The sequence below is a fragment of the Gorilla gorilla genome, chromosome 21 (genome assembly GCF_029281585.2).
Source record: "Gorilla gorilla gorilla isolate KB3781 chromosome 21, NHGRI_mGorGor1-v2.1_pri, whole genome shotgun sequence".
NCBI classification, from domain to species: domain Eukaryota; kingdom Metazoa; phylum Chordata; class Mammalia; order Primates; family Hominidae; genus Gorilla; species Gorilla gorilla.
The window spans coordinates 54,451,508-54,468,552 of record NC_073245.2 but is presented as its reverse complement, the minus strand read 5'-3'; the positions used below and the strand labels follow the sequence as shown (position 1 = coordinate 54,468,552).

Sequence of the window (17,045 nt, the reverse complement as noted above, 5' to 3'; positions counted from 1 at the left end):
TTTGCCATTGCACTCCTAGTCTCTAGAACAGGACCTGGTAGCAGGCACACTAAGTAAAATTGGGCTGTGCCAGTGAGTGAATGCCCCAGAGACAACCCTTCCTCCAAATCGAAATAAAAAGACTCTATCAATATTGAGGAAATTTGGATCTGAGATTCTCCCCTTCCTTTATGCTTGCTACATTGTGGATTAGCCACATCTCAGAAATCATGTCTCCAGCCTGGGAAATGGGGGCTGCATGGGAGCTCCTCAGAACCAGCCCTCGTCCCCCCATCCCTGAATGTCAGACCAGCCCTGCTGAAGAGATGGTGGCCAACTCTTTCAGGAATTCTCTGGGCTGTAGATGAGAAGAGTCTACTCAGTCAGCCCTGGAATTTGAGGAGTTGGTTTTGCCATTAGCTTTTGAAAGGAATGAATAAAATTCCTCATCCAGAAGTCCTTCTAGGAACAGAATCTCTGACTCTACAGACAGCATAGTTTAGCACACAGCACATGGCCACTCAATGGCAAAATAATGAATGATTGAATGGATAAATAAAGTCCGCAACTGTGGTTCACTCACCCTCATATTATGTTATAATTTATCTGTAAAGCAACAATGATGAGGAGGGAGGCCTGTGCTAGACACTGGCATTAGAGAGATGAATAGGGTGACTTACCATTCTCACTAGAGAGACGTGGCCAAGCAAACCCAACATGTCTAAGTTACAACAGCTTGGGGAAAGTGCTCTGAGAGAGGAAACACTTAATGCTCTTAAGCAAAAAAAAGGGGGTGCATCAATGTGCTGGAGGGCTTAAACATCAGTGCATTTTGGGAATCAGGACCACAGCTTTTGGGTGGTAGCATTCCTTCAACTCAAGACTCTGCTGAGTTCTATGAATAAATGACTTAAAAAAGGAGAAAACTCAATTTGCTTCCATGAGAACAAATGTGTGTGGGCAGAGACGTCATCCCTTTAGCTAAACACTAAACAACCACAAACATTTAGGGAGCCCTATTACCAGTCAGAATCTGTGCTAACATGGGAAAACTAAGATAAACGAGGCGTAATCTTGCCCCTGAGGAGTTTGCAGACCACTGGAGGAGACAGATGTGAAAACAAATAACTAATAATATTGGTGCATTGTAGTAAAAGATATTGTGAGGCATGTGCAAAGTGTTATAAAGTGTTAATAGAATTTAGAGAAGAGGGAGAAACTCTCCCAGGGGCACAGGCTCAGAGAAAGCATATTGGCTGATGAAGAGTGAGCTGATGTAGATGTGGAAGAAAAGAAGGAATGAGTTAGGAAAAGGATGGTTTGGACTTTAAGCTGCTTCCCACTTAAAGGCTGGCACCAATAGGAATATAAATAGAAGCAGGAGGAAATTCACTTCGGGTGCTGATAACCCCTGGACTACTCTCTAGAATGTCTGAAATAAGATGTTGCCTCTGATCCCTAGTACATAGCATGAAGATACTGGTTTTTGGCATTCTTTGCCTGCTTACTTTGCTATGGCATAAACAGAATGGTTGTTTTAGGGAGAAGGGATTGAGGAACTAGATGACTTGAGAGCTGGATTCAGGGTTTCTGACCACTGAGGTCTAAAATTGGAATCAGGAAACCTGTGGAATTCTGGCCCTGACCTTTATCAGCCATGTGACTTTTAGCAACTTCCCTTGGTTTTCTCATCTATAAAGTGGGAAAATCAGTATCTCATCTACCTTTGGGAATGTTTGTGAGGATTGACCAGGCCAGATCCATGCAGTTACCCAGGACAGGGCTAAGGATGTATTGTAAGTGGCCAGTTACCTGCCTCCTCTACTGAGGATTGTGTCAGCAGGTTAACAGCTGGTAGAGCATGTTGCATTAGTATTAAATTCTAAAAATGGAATTGATCAGATTTAAGTGTTTTTTTGAACCCAAGGTGTACTCAGGTTCCCTTGAATATACAAACTTTTTGCCCTACCATTTGTTTCCTATAAAGAAAAAAACAAAAACCTCTTTTTATCTTTAAAAATCTAGTGATTTAAATTGTGTTGCCCCAAAATAAAGCTGTTATTTCCACCATTTACCTGAAAGAATAATGTAGGGTTAGGTATAATTCCCAGTGTTCCATGGTTTGATCCTAGAGACAAAGCAATATGAGAGAAAAAAAATCTTAACTTGATTTGCCTTAAGGAAAAGAATGCTTCAACACAGTTGCCCAAGTGAGAACCTAAGGCAACTCACTTAATTTCTCTGCATGTCAGTTTCCTCATCTCAAAAGAATCTAATGATAATCCCAACCTCACAAGGAATTGATCCTCAAAAGTTATTAAATGGGACAATGTATGTGATGCCCTTAGCACAGTGCCTGGCACATAGTTAGCACTCAACTAAAGGAAGCTGTTGTCATTATGATGATTTTCTAGTCACATGTGTGGGTGCTTTCAACATTGCTATCCTTCCCTTTCCCTTCCTAGGTGCCTCCACCCAGAATTCTAACACTGTGGAGCCAGAGAAGCAGGTGGACAATACCGTGAAGATGGCTGGCGTGATCGCTGGCCTCCTCATGTTCATCATCATTCTCCTGGGCGTGATGCTCACCATCAAAAGGAGGTGAGTCTCTGCTGCTGCCTGCAAGACTCTGCTGACCCGAGGTGACCTCAACACTGCTGTGTGGCCAGGTTTTTGCTCTGTTGATCATTGTCCAGCAGGGATCTTCTGATATAACCATTGAGGTCCAGAAATACACGGGCCGGCTGTGGTTCATTGTGTTGCTGTTTGAAGGGTGCATGCTGCCTGCTTGGCAGGTGGTCCTGAGGTGGCCAGTTTCTTATGGGCCAGTGACCCCTATGACTGGGCCACTGCGATGTGCCATGGGATTCTGCGTATCATGAATTGAGTCTTATAGGAGTTAACTGCTGTGTTGTTATCAATCGTCATCAAGATAGCTCGGGAGCCCCAGGAACATAGATCAGTCCAGAAACACAGTTGCAGGAAAGTAATGTTTTACCATTCTCACCTCCATTTGCCCCTGATTTCCACTGGTCAAATAATAGCATCTCAGGCTGCCCTCTCCATGAGAGATAGAGTCTACAGTGGTGTGAGAGTTCCCAATTACAAGTCCTATTACAGGCTCTGTACTATGCCCTGTCCCACAGAACCTTCCCAGCTGGGTTGCTGTTGTTTGTCACCTCTCAAAAGCATGTCTCCCTGGACTCCTTTGGCCAGCTACTAGTTTGCTCATACTGTGTGTTTTCTCCAGTTGCATTTCTCACGAAAGCATGCACACAGATTCCTCCCTTATTTCCAAGATGTACTACACCAGCATCCTCTGTTTAAGAGGCATTCACAAGGCTTGAGGCTAACACAAGGAAATTACAGAGGGAAGAAAATACAAAGGGTGAATATCAGCTATCCCTGTCCACAGGGTGCACTGGTTATTCCTCTAAACAGAGAGTCTTACTCGCCCCTCTCCTTAGCCCCTGCCTGCCACCATGTTAACACATCTACTTCCCACCTCCACGTTTTCTCAGTTTCAATGCCAGGGCCCCAACCTTAGTCTCTACCTTCCCACTCCTCAGTCTATCATAGCAAACAAAATATTTATCCACATTATAATACTATGTGGTGTATTGTGCCCTGCTCCCAGGCAAAAGAGCCTTCTACATTATTAAGCAAACCAACACCTCAGCCTGAAGCTATGGGTTTGCTTATGCACAGAGTTCAGGGCAACCCCAAGAACAAGGGCTGGGAACTTGCTTCCATCTATAGGATGAAAAATGCTCATCAAATGTGTTTCCTACCAGAACAAAGGGACAGAATACCCCCTAACAACTAATTCCAGCTTCTACCTTAGGAACCACGTGAATATAAAATGAGGAATTTTTTTTTAAAAGCAATATCCCCATTTCCAGCAATCAGTGATTTAGAAATACTAGGGTCCCCACTACACATGCAGTCAACCCTCTCTTGGCTATGCAAGCCCCAGGATGTCCCTCTCTCTCTTTCTCATGGTTCTGCTTTGGATCAACCATACTAGCCTCTGGCCAGGGCATTAAACTGTGAGGACATCTTTTCTTGACATTTTTTTGTCTAATAGGATCATGTCTTGCCTCAAGCTCCCAGCACAATGGCTTAAGAGCTAAGGTTCTCCTCCATCTACTGGTTTTCTGGTTGGAGAAACTAGGGGTAACAGAAGGTATTATGTTAATATTGGGGGTGAATAGCCCTCAAAGGGTTAAGGTCAACACTACATTGTCATATCACCGTCATCACTGATAATACATGGCCACATTATATGTCCCAGTGATTAGTCTGCTGCTATTACATAGGGTAGTATATGACTTTCGATTTCTCTGGGAGCAGTAAGCACATTGTACATGTAAGATCATTGAAATGTTTCTTAGAGTTACAGATGTATTAGAGGCAGAGGTGAGTTTGGGATTGTCCACCCAAATTAATGGAACTGAATACCTCTTTGATAGACCTGAAATTTTATTATTCTTTGCCACTGATTTGTAAATCAGATATGCCTTCCAATTTTGCTCTTTCTAAAGCCTGGCTTAACCCACGTCACCATCATCTGTGAGATTGTGAAGAAATTTCACTTCCTTCTCACAGCTATTTCTGAAATGTGTGAGTGTGACTTTTTGGGAGGGAGGAAAAGGCTTTATGTTTCCAGGTTGGGAGCAACTATAAAATGAGTCCTTTGTGGTAGTTTTAACCTCCTCTGAGTATCTTCATCAACTCTCATGTCTATCAAAACTGTCCATCAGACCCAATCAACAGGCATCACATGATCACCATTTCTCCCCAGGAGGCAAAACCTGGGCATTGCATGTTGTGGGGTGCTAATCAGTGTTTACATATATGGCATCTTTTGAAGAAAATAAGACATTTTGTTGGCCTAGTTGATTGGAACAATTTACAGATGGGAGGGGAGGGTAGGAGGAGAAGAGGAGAAAATGGGGAGGAAGAGAGAAATTGAACATAGGCCTGCACTCTTTCCACTAACCTACAATGTCTTCCTGTGTCTAGAGATGCCCCAAAGGAAAGCGAAATTCTGTGTACCTCTTCTGTCCCCAGCTACCCCCAGCTGCATATATATATCAATATATACTACACTGATCAATTGAGTCTGCTACCAACTTACTGTTGGCCAGAATACTGTCTACATCTACCTCAAAGGAAGATGTATTCAAGTCAAAGAAACTTCCAAGTAGCAGGCTCATCACCATAGCTCAGGATACTAGTGTTAATATCTCCTCAGTGTCCTATCATCACCTACAGTGCTTGGACTCAGGAGTTCACAGAGGCCAACACTGCTACAACCCCTCCACTGGCTTAAGCTTGCCTGGGTCTTCTCCCTGCCTTCCCTGGTTATGGACATGGTTACTTTCTGGTTTTTTTTTTCTGCTCCTAATAGATTCAACTGACTCAAAGCCCCCCTAAAGCTATAACCACAGATATTTCCAGAAACATAAGATGTCCCCAGCTTCTCCCTCTGAAGGTTTGTGATCACTGACTTTAGAGCTTCCTTGCCACTGTCCAAAGAGAGTCTTTCTCTTCCTGTTAGGGGTTTCCTTTGATGACACAGAACTAGAAGACAGACAGAGAATGGGCTTGAGATCCATGGATGAAGGGAAGGGTTTAATGAAAAAAGCTAAATTAATTTATATTTAGACAACTGAAAACAAAATAGAGGAGGGAAAAGAGAGAATATCAACAAAACTTGAGAGGTGTTTTGTTGTTGTTGCTTGGTTTTGTTTTGTAACGGGGGAGGGAGATCTTGAGAAATGAAAAGGAGAAAGGGATATGAGATGTTGGTGGGTGATTTAAATGGGATTCTCTTATAGTTTGAAAGAGAAGCAAGTTAAAGTTTAGAATTCTTTTTGCATTACCTTTGGCTATTTGAACTGGGCTGTATTGAATGTGGAACCATATGGAATTAGGATTGCATGGACATAAACAGGATGATATGAGCATTATAAGAAGTGATCCTGGAGCCCCTCACTGACAGAGTTAACTACCAATGTGGTTTTAGCCACACCAACTACAAAATATCCATCCTTCTGCTGTCACTAGATAGTGGCTCCATCTTTTTCTTCTGGATCTGTCGATCACATCTAGAGTTCTGAATGTTCTGTAATGGGTACCCCATGTCATTATGTAGTAAAACATACCTCCTTTTCATGAGTACCATGTTAAGTCCTGACATAAGAGAAAGACCTTCATCACTCACTCAGCACTGCAGTCCTGATCATCTTCGTCCCTTGCCTCCTCCCCTTAGAACTGTTAGACATCCTCCCCACTCCTCCAAAATCAGCAATCAAGAGGTTGCATGACCAACTCTGTGTTTTCTTAACTTAATACCATGGGGCACTGTGTGCCTTTAATGCAAATTAAGATGAAAAGATGAAGTATTATTGCCTTAACCAGCATGTCTCAATAGTTGAAAGTGTTCATTAGCCACTCACAGAAGGTCTACAATTCAATGTTTGTTTGTGGAGCGTGAAATTATATGTATGCACACACAAGATTCATATAGCTCAATTTTATCCCTTGGAACACACTTCCTGGAGTCTGAACATGGTCCCTTAAAGCTCAAAGCATGGCCATGCACTTATGCATAGGGAAACACCAAAGCCAAGTTATGCAGGACTTTTCACAAGATCCGCACCCCTGGACTTGCCTGGATCCTACACTAACCTGTCCATCACATTTTAATTTTCAAATGAGAACTAGGAAATTTTAGGGAGGTATATTCAAAGTTGGTACCATCCACGGTTCTACCCAGACCCTGTCTCCTCCCCTGCTCCCCTACCCAGCTCGTCCTAGTCCAGCCTTAACTTTTTGCCAAACTTTCCTTGCCTGTCCAAATGGAAACTTCTGTTCCAAGAGTGTATTTGGAGTGTCTTGAGTATAAATATGAATGTCTATTCTGAGATTTTATATGCATCTCTGGTTACACATCAATTCTTTGTGACTTGTACCTGCCCTCCAGTAGCTCTCAGCCTAATGGGACAGAGAATCAGAAAAACTGGCCCCAAATTTTTAGTCCTGTTTATTTGCTGTTAACCTTGGAGAAGCAACTTAACAAATCTTAGCCTTTGCTTTCCCTTCTATGAAAGGTAGCCAGTTTTATGGGGCTATTCTAAAGATCAAATGAGCTAATTATTGAAATAGGCTTTGTCCCCTGAACCTGCTTAAGGAATTACAATGCACAGTATCTACAGAAACAGTCATCTCCACATGACCATCAACTGTACCAGGCCAGCTCCAAACCCGTTACTAATATGCTAATGGCAGGGTTGCAATCAGTGCTCACACACTGACATAATTTGCATCATTTTTCATTTAAACTGCAGCTATATTCTGATTTTAATCTTCCTAATAATCATAGTAGGTTAGGTATGTTGCTTGTTTGAAAAGAAGAAACTGAAGTTCAAAAAGATCACGTGAGTTGGTGAACGTTTTGGGCAGAGTTGATGTGGAAACCCAGTCTCGGTGTCTCTAGACCTCATGCTGCTACCTTCTACTCTGTCAGTCCATGGAGACTGACAGGAAATAAGCAAATCCTGGACTAAGAAACATGTGACTCAGATTCGGTACCACTTTCCTCTCTGGGGCTTGTTTTTCCCAATTTCACTATTTTCTTCTTTTGAGCATGCTGTTTCCCTGAATGAAATGTCCTGAGATTTCTCTTAACCTACAAAGTTCCTATCACACTCTGACTCTCAGCCTCTTGTTCTTCCTAGTAGGACTCCCAAATGTTACCATCTCAGCAAAGCCTCTCCACCAGGCTCCTGCCCCAGGAAGATCCAGTGATGTTCCTCTGCATGCAGCCACTGTGCCATACATGCTAGTCTTCATTTGTGTATTTATCACACTACCCGGTGGTTGTAGTTTTGCTGGCCTGAAGATCAGTCCTCTCTTGTTAGAGCTCCATTATCCATTTCATCTGCCCCTGGACATCTACCTTGAAAATCCCTCAGGTATTTCATAGTCAAAGTCAAAATCATTACCTACTCCCCAACCTGTTTCCCATCTCATTCACAGGCACTACCTCCTATCCCATCAACAAACAGATGGGATTCCAACACCCAGGATTCTCTACATTCTCTTGGTCTCATTCTCTCTCTCTCTGTCTCTCTGTCTCTGTCTCTCTCTCTCTGTCTCTCTCTCTTTCTCCCCCTCCCTCCCTCCTTCCCTCCCTTCCTTTCTGCCTCTGCCTCTGCCTCCTCTTCCTCCATTGTCTTTTCCCTGGGTCAGACCTCTATAGCCCTATTGCATGAGTTTCCTCACTGACCTTCCTAACTGTGCCCCACCCCTCTAACCTATCCTCCATACTGTAGTCAGCATTGTGTTAAAAAATAAAGCTCGTACTCTCAAACCTGTCTTCTAAAACCCTTCAATGGCTTCTTCTCCATAGCCATGATTCATGAGGTGGAAGTGAGGGAAGAAGTACATGTCTAAGTCACCTGAGGAACTTTGTCAAGTGATACTGTCTCCCTGCCCATATGGAAACAAGTTTCTTAGTTCTTCTTAGCTTTTTAGTTTTTCTATTTTTTTTCTTAGTTTTTCTGACAAGTCTCCTAAAGTCTCACCTCTGCTCCATAAGTTTTGCCTACGAACTTTCTTCTTCTTCAGTGCCTGTGTTTCTCAGCTCCATGTGACCAGCTATTACCCATGTTTAAGGACTAATTCAGTAGGCACTTTCTCCTATAAACCCTTCCTGACCTTTGATCTGGACAGAATCTCTTCACCATCTAGATCCCCTCTGTGAGGACCCATGTTATTTTCTGCCTTATACTTTTCCTTTGTATTTGCATGCTATTTCCTCACTAGACCATCAGCTGTCTATTCTGATTCATCTTCATCTCCAATGTGCCTTGCAAATACTGAGGATTTCCTAAAAACATGTTGAATGGGAGAGCCCAGTGGAATTAGAACAGATCAACTCTCTATGGATTATACAAGAGAGCTTCACTCAGAGAACAGACCTAAATGTCAACATTAAGCATTAATGGTTCGTGCAACAAGTCCTGTGGTAGGAGGGTGGCAAGGCAAGGCTGGAGGCAGTATGTGGAAGACATGCCATGGTCTGAGCCTTCAGAGAGCACATTGCCCCAAAATTTTGTTTTGTTTTGTTTCTGGGTAGACAATCAGAAAAGCTAACTCAGGCCAAGCTAAAAGAGCAGTGCACTTTATTAAGGGTACTACAGATCAGAAAACTGAAATGGAAATAGAGTTTAAGGAAATTGCCTGGAATCACATACCTAATAAATGGCAGAGTTGGGTCTCAAACTTGGACAATCTGATAATGGAGTCCACACTCTGAAACATCATCTAATCTGGATTAAATATAAAACAGGACCTGCTGAGATGCCAAATTCTGTGGCATAATTTTGAGTGATTTATTGAGGTGGGAAAAAAGCCCAAACGCCCAAACAAAATGTGTCATCTTCTGTTCATCCTGTTCTAAACTGCTCCTTCCTCTACACCTGAAAATTGAATCCTGCTCCTTCTGCTTGCACTCACGTGGACAGCCACTTAAGCTGAGAACTTGGAAGTCTTCTTCAATACATTCACATTTAATCACCTTTTGATTTTGTGTCTTAAACACCTTGCACACTGCTGACCTTTCTTCCCCATCCCATGGCCACTGCAAAGGAAGCCCCCAATATTTCTTGTGTTGGCCAGTCAGTGATGGTGTAACCACATTCACTCTGCCTTTGACTTTCTCCTCACCCTCCTGCTAAAAATAATTCACCCACAAGAAATATTTGGCCACATGACTTCCTGGGTTTTCCCTGTGACCTATGGGACTGAGACTAAGCTGCTTAAACTCTTTGGGAACTAGCCCTTCCAACATCTTGCCATTCTCACTTTGTTAACCCACCTGCCCAAACCACAAACACAGTTCCATCTACCTAAAAATTCCCTTCCCCTCTCCTCCATCTGACTTCTCTTTTACTTTACCACTCAGGCATCCCAGATTTTGGGCCATCTTGCCTGCTTTCTCTCTTCACTCCTATCCCCCGGTATGGACTGACAGCTCCATCTGTTGCCTTATCATACAATTTATCATGACAGAAGATAATACAATGTAATAGCTATTAATACAGGCTCTTTAAATCAGACTCCCTGGATTCAAATCCCTACCATGCCACTTGACAACTATATAAATGTGAGAAAGTTGCTTAACCTCTCTGAGCCTCACTTTACTCATCTGTAAACAGGGATAATAATGCCTCATAAGGTTATTGTGAAGATTAAATAAAATAGTTCATGGAATATACTTAAAACAGTACCTGACACATAATTGATCTCCCAGTATTTAAGTGACAGCTATTATCATCTGCTTTATAATTTGCTAGTCTGGCTCTCTCATCAGACATATGGACTAGATTAGGATCTCATATGTCTTTCTATCTGTACTTGACAGAGATAAGGATATAGTAGGCCCTTGAGAAGTTTCTGCTGAATTAATGATGGAAAGATGGATAAATGAATGATGGGTGGGTGAGTGGATGGATGGATGGATGGATGCATGCATGCCTGCATGCATGCATACAGGCATGGATAGGTTCATGGATGGATGGATGGATGGATAGGTGGCTGAACAGGTGGGTTTGTGATCTAGATGGATGGGTAGATGGTTAAATGGGTGGTTAGATAGACAACTTTGTCCTGTTTAAATTGTATGGAACAAAAGAAAACTGTGCCTGAAGTCAATCTTGTCAGCTAGCTGAAAAAAGGTTCTGCAGTATGTGATTTATTAAGTTTGGGGTTATTGTTTTGTTTTGTTTTGTTTTTTCTAAGCACAGCTGTCTTCCTGCTCAGGATTTTTGGTTTCAGGCAATCTGTTACTTGCAATATCACTGTATCCTTGTAAATTTAGACCTTCAGTAAATCTTCTTCAAGGCTTAGAAAAAAACACACATGTAAACTGTTTTGGTCACAGAATAAAGACCTGTGATACTTGACCTAGAAGACTTTGCAGTTTAATTGGGAAAAGAGATTCAATTAATAGAAGTTTGTCAGTTACCATTATCCTGGAGTTGCCTTGCTGCTGGGTCAGAGATAGCATGAGAAGGCTTTTGGTGACACCCAGGATAACTCAGAAAAGCAACTTGGAAAAGGTGGTCTGTGGTTTGAAGGTGAAGAAGGAAGCATGTTTTCTTGGCTCAGGCTGAGGTGAATCCTGAAGGTTGACAGCAGAAAAACTAGAAGGTCCAGAATGCTCAGTGTAGCTGAGGAGGAGGTGGCTGCTGACAGTGAGAGCATCCAGCTCAGGATGGAGGCCTTGCAACTGGTCCAAAGATACACAAAGCCTTTGACCTAGTGAGGCATGGACTTATAATCTTAGATTCCTCAGCTAACCGTGAGAGTAATTATATCTGCTCCTCAGGGTTGTGGGGAGGATTGAAAGAGATACGTTTTGACATCCCAGTGCCTGACTCCCCAGATTTCTCAAGATATATCCATTTTCTTCTGTCCTTGAAAGCAGCACAGGCTTGAGGTCAAGAACATGAGCTATGGGCTGGGCACGGTGGTTCACGCCTGTAATCCCAGCACTTTGGGAGGCTGAGGCAGATGGATCACGAGGTCAGGAGATCGAGACCATCCTGGCTAACACAGTGAAACCCCGTCTCTACTAAAAATACAAAAAATTAGCCGGGCGTGGTGGTGGGCACCTGTAGTCCCAGCTACTCAGGAGGCTGAGGCAGGAGAATGGCGTGGACCCGGGAGGTGGAGCTTGCAGTGAGCCGAGATCACACGCCACTGCACTCCAGCCTGGGCGACAGAGCGAGACTCCGTCTCAAAAAAAAAAAAAAAAAAAAAAGAACATGAGCTATAAGCTTTATAGCCATGTTGCTATCAAATCCAGTTACTAGCTGTGTGATCTGAAGTTACTTCTTGTTTGCCTCAGTGTCTCCATCAGAATAGTGGGAATGGCACTAATTCCTATCTTTTAGAGCAACTGTGAGGAATACATGAGTTAATGTGTGCTAAAGCTGAGAACAATACCTGGCACACAGTAAGTGCTGAATAAGTATTTGTTCATATTTTATTATTCCTAAAGAGGTGAACACTTTGTTCCTGGTGACCAGAATAAGAAGCAGTAAACCTTATCTCTGTGGATGAGGTGCAGACATAAACCACCCTTTACTGAGCCCTAATACATTCCAGATGTTTAGATTAATATAATCTAATATCAATTTAGATTAATGTAATTTACATAGAATACTTTATATATTACATATCATATCTAATGTGAGTATAATTTAGATTAATATAATGCTAATGCCTATGGTGATTCTTGGGAATACATAATTATTGTCCCCAAGCTTGAGATAGAGAAACTGGGACTCAGGGCTCTTTAGTGACTTGTTCAAGGTCATGCAGTTAGTTAGGTGATGGTGCTGAGATGCTAAGGCTTATTGTATTTCCACTCCTGAAAGCTGTTTGAGCTGTCGGTCGTCTATGCCATCCACCTTGGTGCATGGATCAGGAAATAGAGGTCCAAAGGGAAGAAGAAGAACTTACTTGCCCAAGATGTCACAATGAGCAGTTGAAAGATCTGAGATTATAATGCTGGCCTCTTGATTCTCAGCTCAGTGTTCTTGACAATACAGAGAACACAGGTGTCCTATAAGTCTTCATCAAATGGACCCTGAGTTTTATGTCCCAGGGGAATCACTTTCCAGGCACTGGACCTGCCAGCAGTGAGGTAAAGAAATTATCTCCTTACAGTGCTAACGTGTATGGCTGGTGAAGGGGATTTGATGACTTTCTGTAGGAGCTTCCAATTCCCACTCATTGCAGTCCCCAGTCCTTCACCTTCTCATCATCTAGGGTCACTGTTCTTTCAGTCTAGGATATAGAACAGTTTTCTGTGTGGCCAGATCTTGCTGCACTGTGGCTCATTTTCCCTAGCTCAGCCCCCTAAGGAGGTATGGGGCTTTCCTTCTTCTGTGGCTTCTTAACTTTTAGACTCACTTTCCTTCTGGGTATGTAGGGTTGGGCTTTGCTTTAGGAGTGATGCAGCTCTGGGCTCATGTCCCGCCTCTATCATGCACTGGTTATAGAGCCTTGGGCAAATTTTCTAAACTTTTTGATTGTCTTTTCTCTTAATTGTAAAATGAGAGTAATGGTGCCTGACTCACCGAGTCGCTGTGAAGAGGAGATGAGATGATGAAAGAAAGACTAGAGATAGCCCCATCTTGGGAGTTTTGGGTATTTCCTACTTGAGATGGGAAAATTTGGGGCTGTGAAGACGTATCCCCCACTCTGCAGTTATAAAGACTGTATTTTCCCGTACCAAGCAAATGGGATAATGGTTGCAAGTAATCAAATAGTTCAAGAAAAAAGGAAACCATTCTTGTCTACTCAGATGGATATTTGGAGACCTGCATTATCTAGCCATTTTTCTCAATCTATAAATGTATCATTTATTGTCAGTATAGCTGAATCTCATGTGAAATAAGAACATTCCTATTTATTTTCTTACAACATAAGAAAAGTTATAGCAAAGGGAATATCATGCTTTTATTTGAGTTTTGTGATTGCTTAGAAGCCAGGAGCCAGTAGGGACATTGGAAAGAGATTGAAGCCAGTGATTTTTCAAGCTTTCTTTTGGAGAATGGAATTCTCAGCCATATGGTATCTTAAATGAAACTTCAAAGTATAAAATAGATAAAACTTCAATATATAAAATAGGTGCTTTGGTGGATGGTGGGGGGCAGCAGCCTCACTTGCTCAGTACCCTCCTTCTTCATTACACAGTGGCTGCTATAGAACCCCCAGACTTCTGTGAACACAGTTGGAAAATTACTGATCTAGTTTAATGGACCTAAGGGACAGATGCAGAAATGAAGGAACAGAGAGTTTATTCAAGGTAGAGTCTGTTCAGACTGAAGGTTGGAACTCCTCTCTCTCAGTACAGTGCTCTTCCAAGATAAGGTTGGACTTTGTGCTGGTCATCTACTGCCATATAACAAACTACCCCCAAAATCTAATGGCTTAAAGAGCAACAGTTATTTATTTTTCTCATGTGTCTTCACTTTGGGCAGAGCTTAAAGGGAATGACTTATTTCTGTTCTGTGATGTCAATGGTCTCAGCTGAGATAACTTGGTTGGCTGAAAGTAGAATGGCTGGGGGCTGGTGGGACATTTCTTTCTCTTTATGTAGTCTCAGAGGCTCTCCTGTGATCTCTCCAGCATGGTAGCCTCAGGGAAATTGGGCTTCTTCTATGGAGACTGAGGGTTCTAAGAGAGGGTTATGGACAGAGCTGAGAGGCTTCTTTTTTTTCCCCAGCTTGGAAAGTCCCAGAACATAATTCCTACCACATTCTATTCACACAGGGTCAGTCCTGACTCTGTGGGAGGGCACTCCACAAGGGCCTGAATACTAGGAAGTGCAGATCACTGGGGAGCCATCTTGGGTACTGGCTATATGATTTCCTTGCTTTGGGTATGACCTTACTAAATAGACTCTGATGTGACTTTATCTGAAATAGAGGAGACAGAAGAAGTTTGGTGTTGCTTAGATCACAGGACATTATCATAGGGAAGAGTGGTAGACTAGTCCCAGGAAGCCACAGAGAGCTGATCCAATACCCCCACCTGCACCCCGCCGACCAAAAAAAAAGAAAAAAAAAATCTTAATTACAAGGAATCTAGTTTTGGTTCACCATAAGGAAGAACTTCGACCCAACTACAACAGCCAACATGAAACATGGCTTACTCTATGTGAGGCCATGGGTTTCCCTATTATAGAAGAGGTCTCTCTTGTTTCTTCTACCACTGGAAATATCTGATTCTCAGTGAAGATGATTAGTAGAGGAACTTGCATCTCCTTGAGCTTAGGGATGCTGAAATAATATGTGCATTTCTAAGAATCAAGATTTCATTAAAAATCTAATTCTTGTTTGTTTGTCTTTTCTTTTTCCCCCATTTTGGACATTTCCTTCATCTGACTGCCCATCAATATATAGAAGAAATGCTTATTCCTACTCCTATTACTTGTAAGTATCGAGCTGGTGTTAACTTTGCTTCGTGCCCTGTAAGGGAACCTGTAGCATGCCTTTCCTGCACCAACCAAGTGTCTGTTAGTTTCTCATTTTCACTTCTGTCTAAGTTGTCTGTAGCCTTAAAGTTTTTATTTTGCATAAATGTGTTACATTTGAAAGTGCATTGTCATTGTTCAAGTTCGTTATGTTTCCGCCATCTTGGATTTTTTTCCTCTTATTTTTAGAGATGTGAAGGGCTGTTTCTCCTTTGTGAGTGCAATTTTCTAGTTAGGAATCCCTGAATTCCATCAAGCAGGGGACCAAATCCTGCTGTAGGACTTGCACACATGAGACAGAATCACAGTCTTAGCAACTTCTAAATCCATGTGTTTTTACTTGGAGAATGGGTAGCCCTGGGGGCTCAAAGTTTAGAAAGGTATTCATTGGCTGTTTATGCTATTTCAGAAAGTCTGCAGGGATTCATTACTTTATCTAGAACCGGCCTCACAGGTGAAAGAAACATCTAGTGTCTTTGTTTTGGGCTGGGATTATGTGTTTGGTGTTTAGCATTATTTATCTCATATTATCAGTGCATTTTGTTGGGAGTTATAGATGGGTGCTTGCTTATCCATTTTTTTGCACTTGCTAAAAAAAGTGATTATTTTTCTTATTAATAAAACAGAGGGCCGGGTGCGGTGGCTCACGCCTATAATCCCAGCACTTTGGAGGCCGAGAGGGCAGATCACCTGAGGTCAGGAGTTCAAGACCAGCCTGGCCAACATGGTGAAACCCCGTCTCTACTAAAAATACAAAAACGAGCTGGGTGTGATGGCAGGCGTATGTAGTCCCAGCTACTTAGGAGGCTGAGGCAGGAGAATTGCTTGAACCCAGGGCGGAGGTTGCAGTGAGCCAAAATCGTACCATTGCGCTCCAGCCTGGGCAACAAGAGCAAAACTCCATCTCAAAATAATAATAATAATAATAATAATTAATAATAAAAAAAATAACAACAACAACAACAGAGATTCTCAAAACATGATAGTAAAGGAGAACAACTCTGTACAGTAGATCCTTGGTGATAAAAAGTTAGAAAGCCCCTGAACTAGTCCCACATTCCTAATATGCACTTTCTATTTTTGGAAATTGAGAGGTTGTAGGGACCTTAGAAAGGGATTGAAGGGTGTGAATTCATTGAACATCCAGCTAGCAAAAGAGTGGGATTAAAACAGAGAATGCCTGGCTTCCGGTCAAATGTATTGCTTAGCACTCCATGTCTTCCCTCACCTCTGGCAAACTCAGCTTTATGAGAGAGGCTGTGCCTAATAGCATTACCTGCTGAAGGCTTCATAGATAAAGATGAAGCCAGCAAAAGGCCTCCCCATCCCCTCTGCTCAGTGTTGGGTCCACAGGTCTTTAGGACGGGTACTACCACCCTCATGTTATGTGGGAACAAATGGACCCCCATCACCAATACTGGAAGTAGCAGATCACTTATTCATTCATCCCACAAACATGCTTTGAACATGCACATTATGTTTCAGATGGTGTGGATGAAGAAATGGCTAGAACCCAGAGGTTCAGCCTCACAGTATGCAAGCCTATCTGAGAGACCAGCATAACGTTACCTATTAGAAACGTTAGCTGAGAGATGCCTCTACATACTGTAGTACAGGAACACTTAGTTGAGTGACGAATTTTTTATGTGGCAGGGGATAGTTATCAGTGTATTCAGAGATGGCTTTACCCATTACTGAAAAAATTAAAATTGTGATTAGAGGAAACTGCATCTGCAAAGACACGGAGGTATGAAACAATATGGTGTGTCATTGCTATGGTGGAAAGAGAATGAGCTTCAGGAGTGACGCAGCTCTGGGCTCATGTCCCGCCTCTATCGTGCACTGGTTGTAGAGCCTTGGGCAAATTTTCTAAACTTTTTGATTCTCTTTTCTCTTAATTATAAAATGAGGGTAATGGTGCCTGACTCACAGAGTTGCTGTGAAGAGGAGATGAGATGATTTTGTAAAGTGCCTGGCACAAAGTTGACACTCATGAAATATTAGT

The 17,045-nt window shown here is 42.4% G+C and overlaps 1 protein-coding gene across 9 annotated transcripts in view; it reads left to right on the top strand.

The window, feature by feature from the left end:
* PTPRT (protein tyrosine phosphatase receptor type T) overlaps positions 1 to 17,045 on the top strand; it is a 1,110,571-nt gene that overhangs the window by 938,286 nt on the left and 155,240 nt on the right. For 5 of the 9 annotated variants that reach the window (XM_055373000.2, XM_055373003.2, XM_055373005.2 and 2 more), the window contains one exon: positions 2,445 to 2,580. In XM_055373000.2, the coding sequence (XP_055228975.1) occupies positions 2,445 to 2,580 (136 nt within the window). Of the gene's footprint in view, positions 1 to 2,444; positions 2,581 to 14,969; positions 15,000 to 17,045 lie in introns of all 9 variants that reach the window. The other 4 variants (XM_055373001.2, XM_019017483.4, XM_019017481.4 and 1 more) reach the window with 1 other exon arrangement.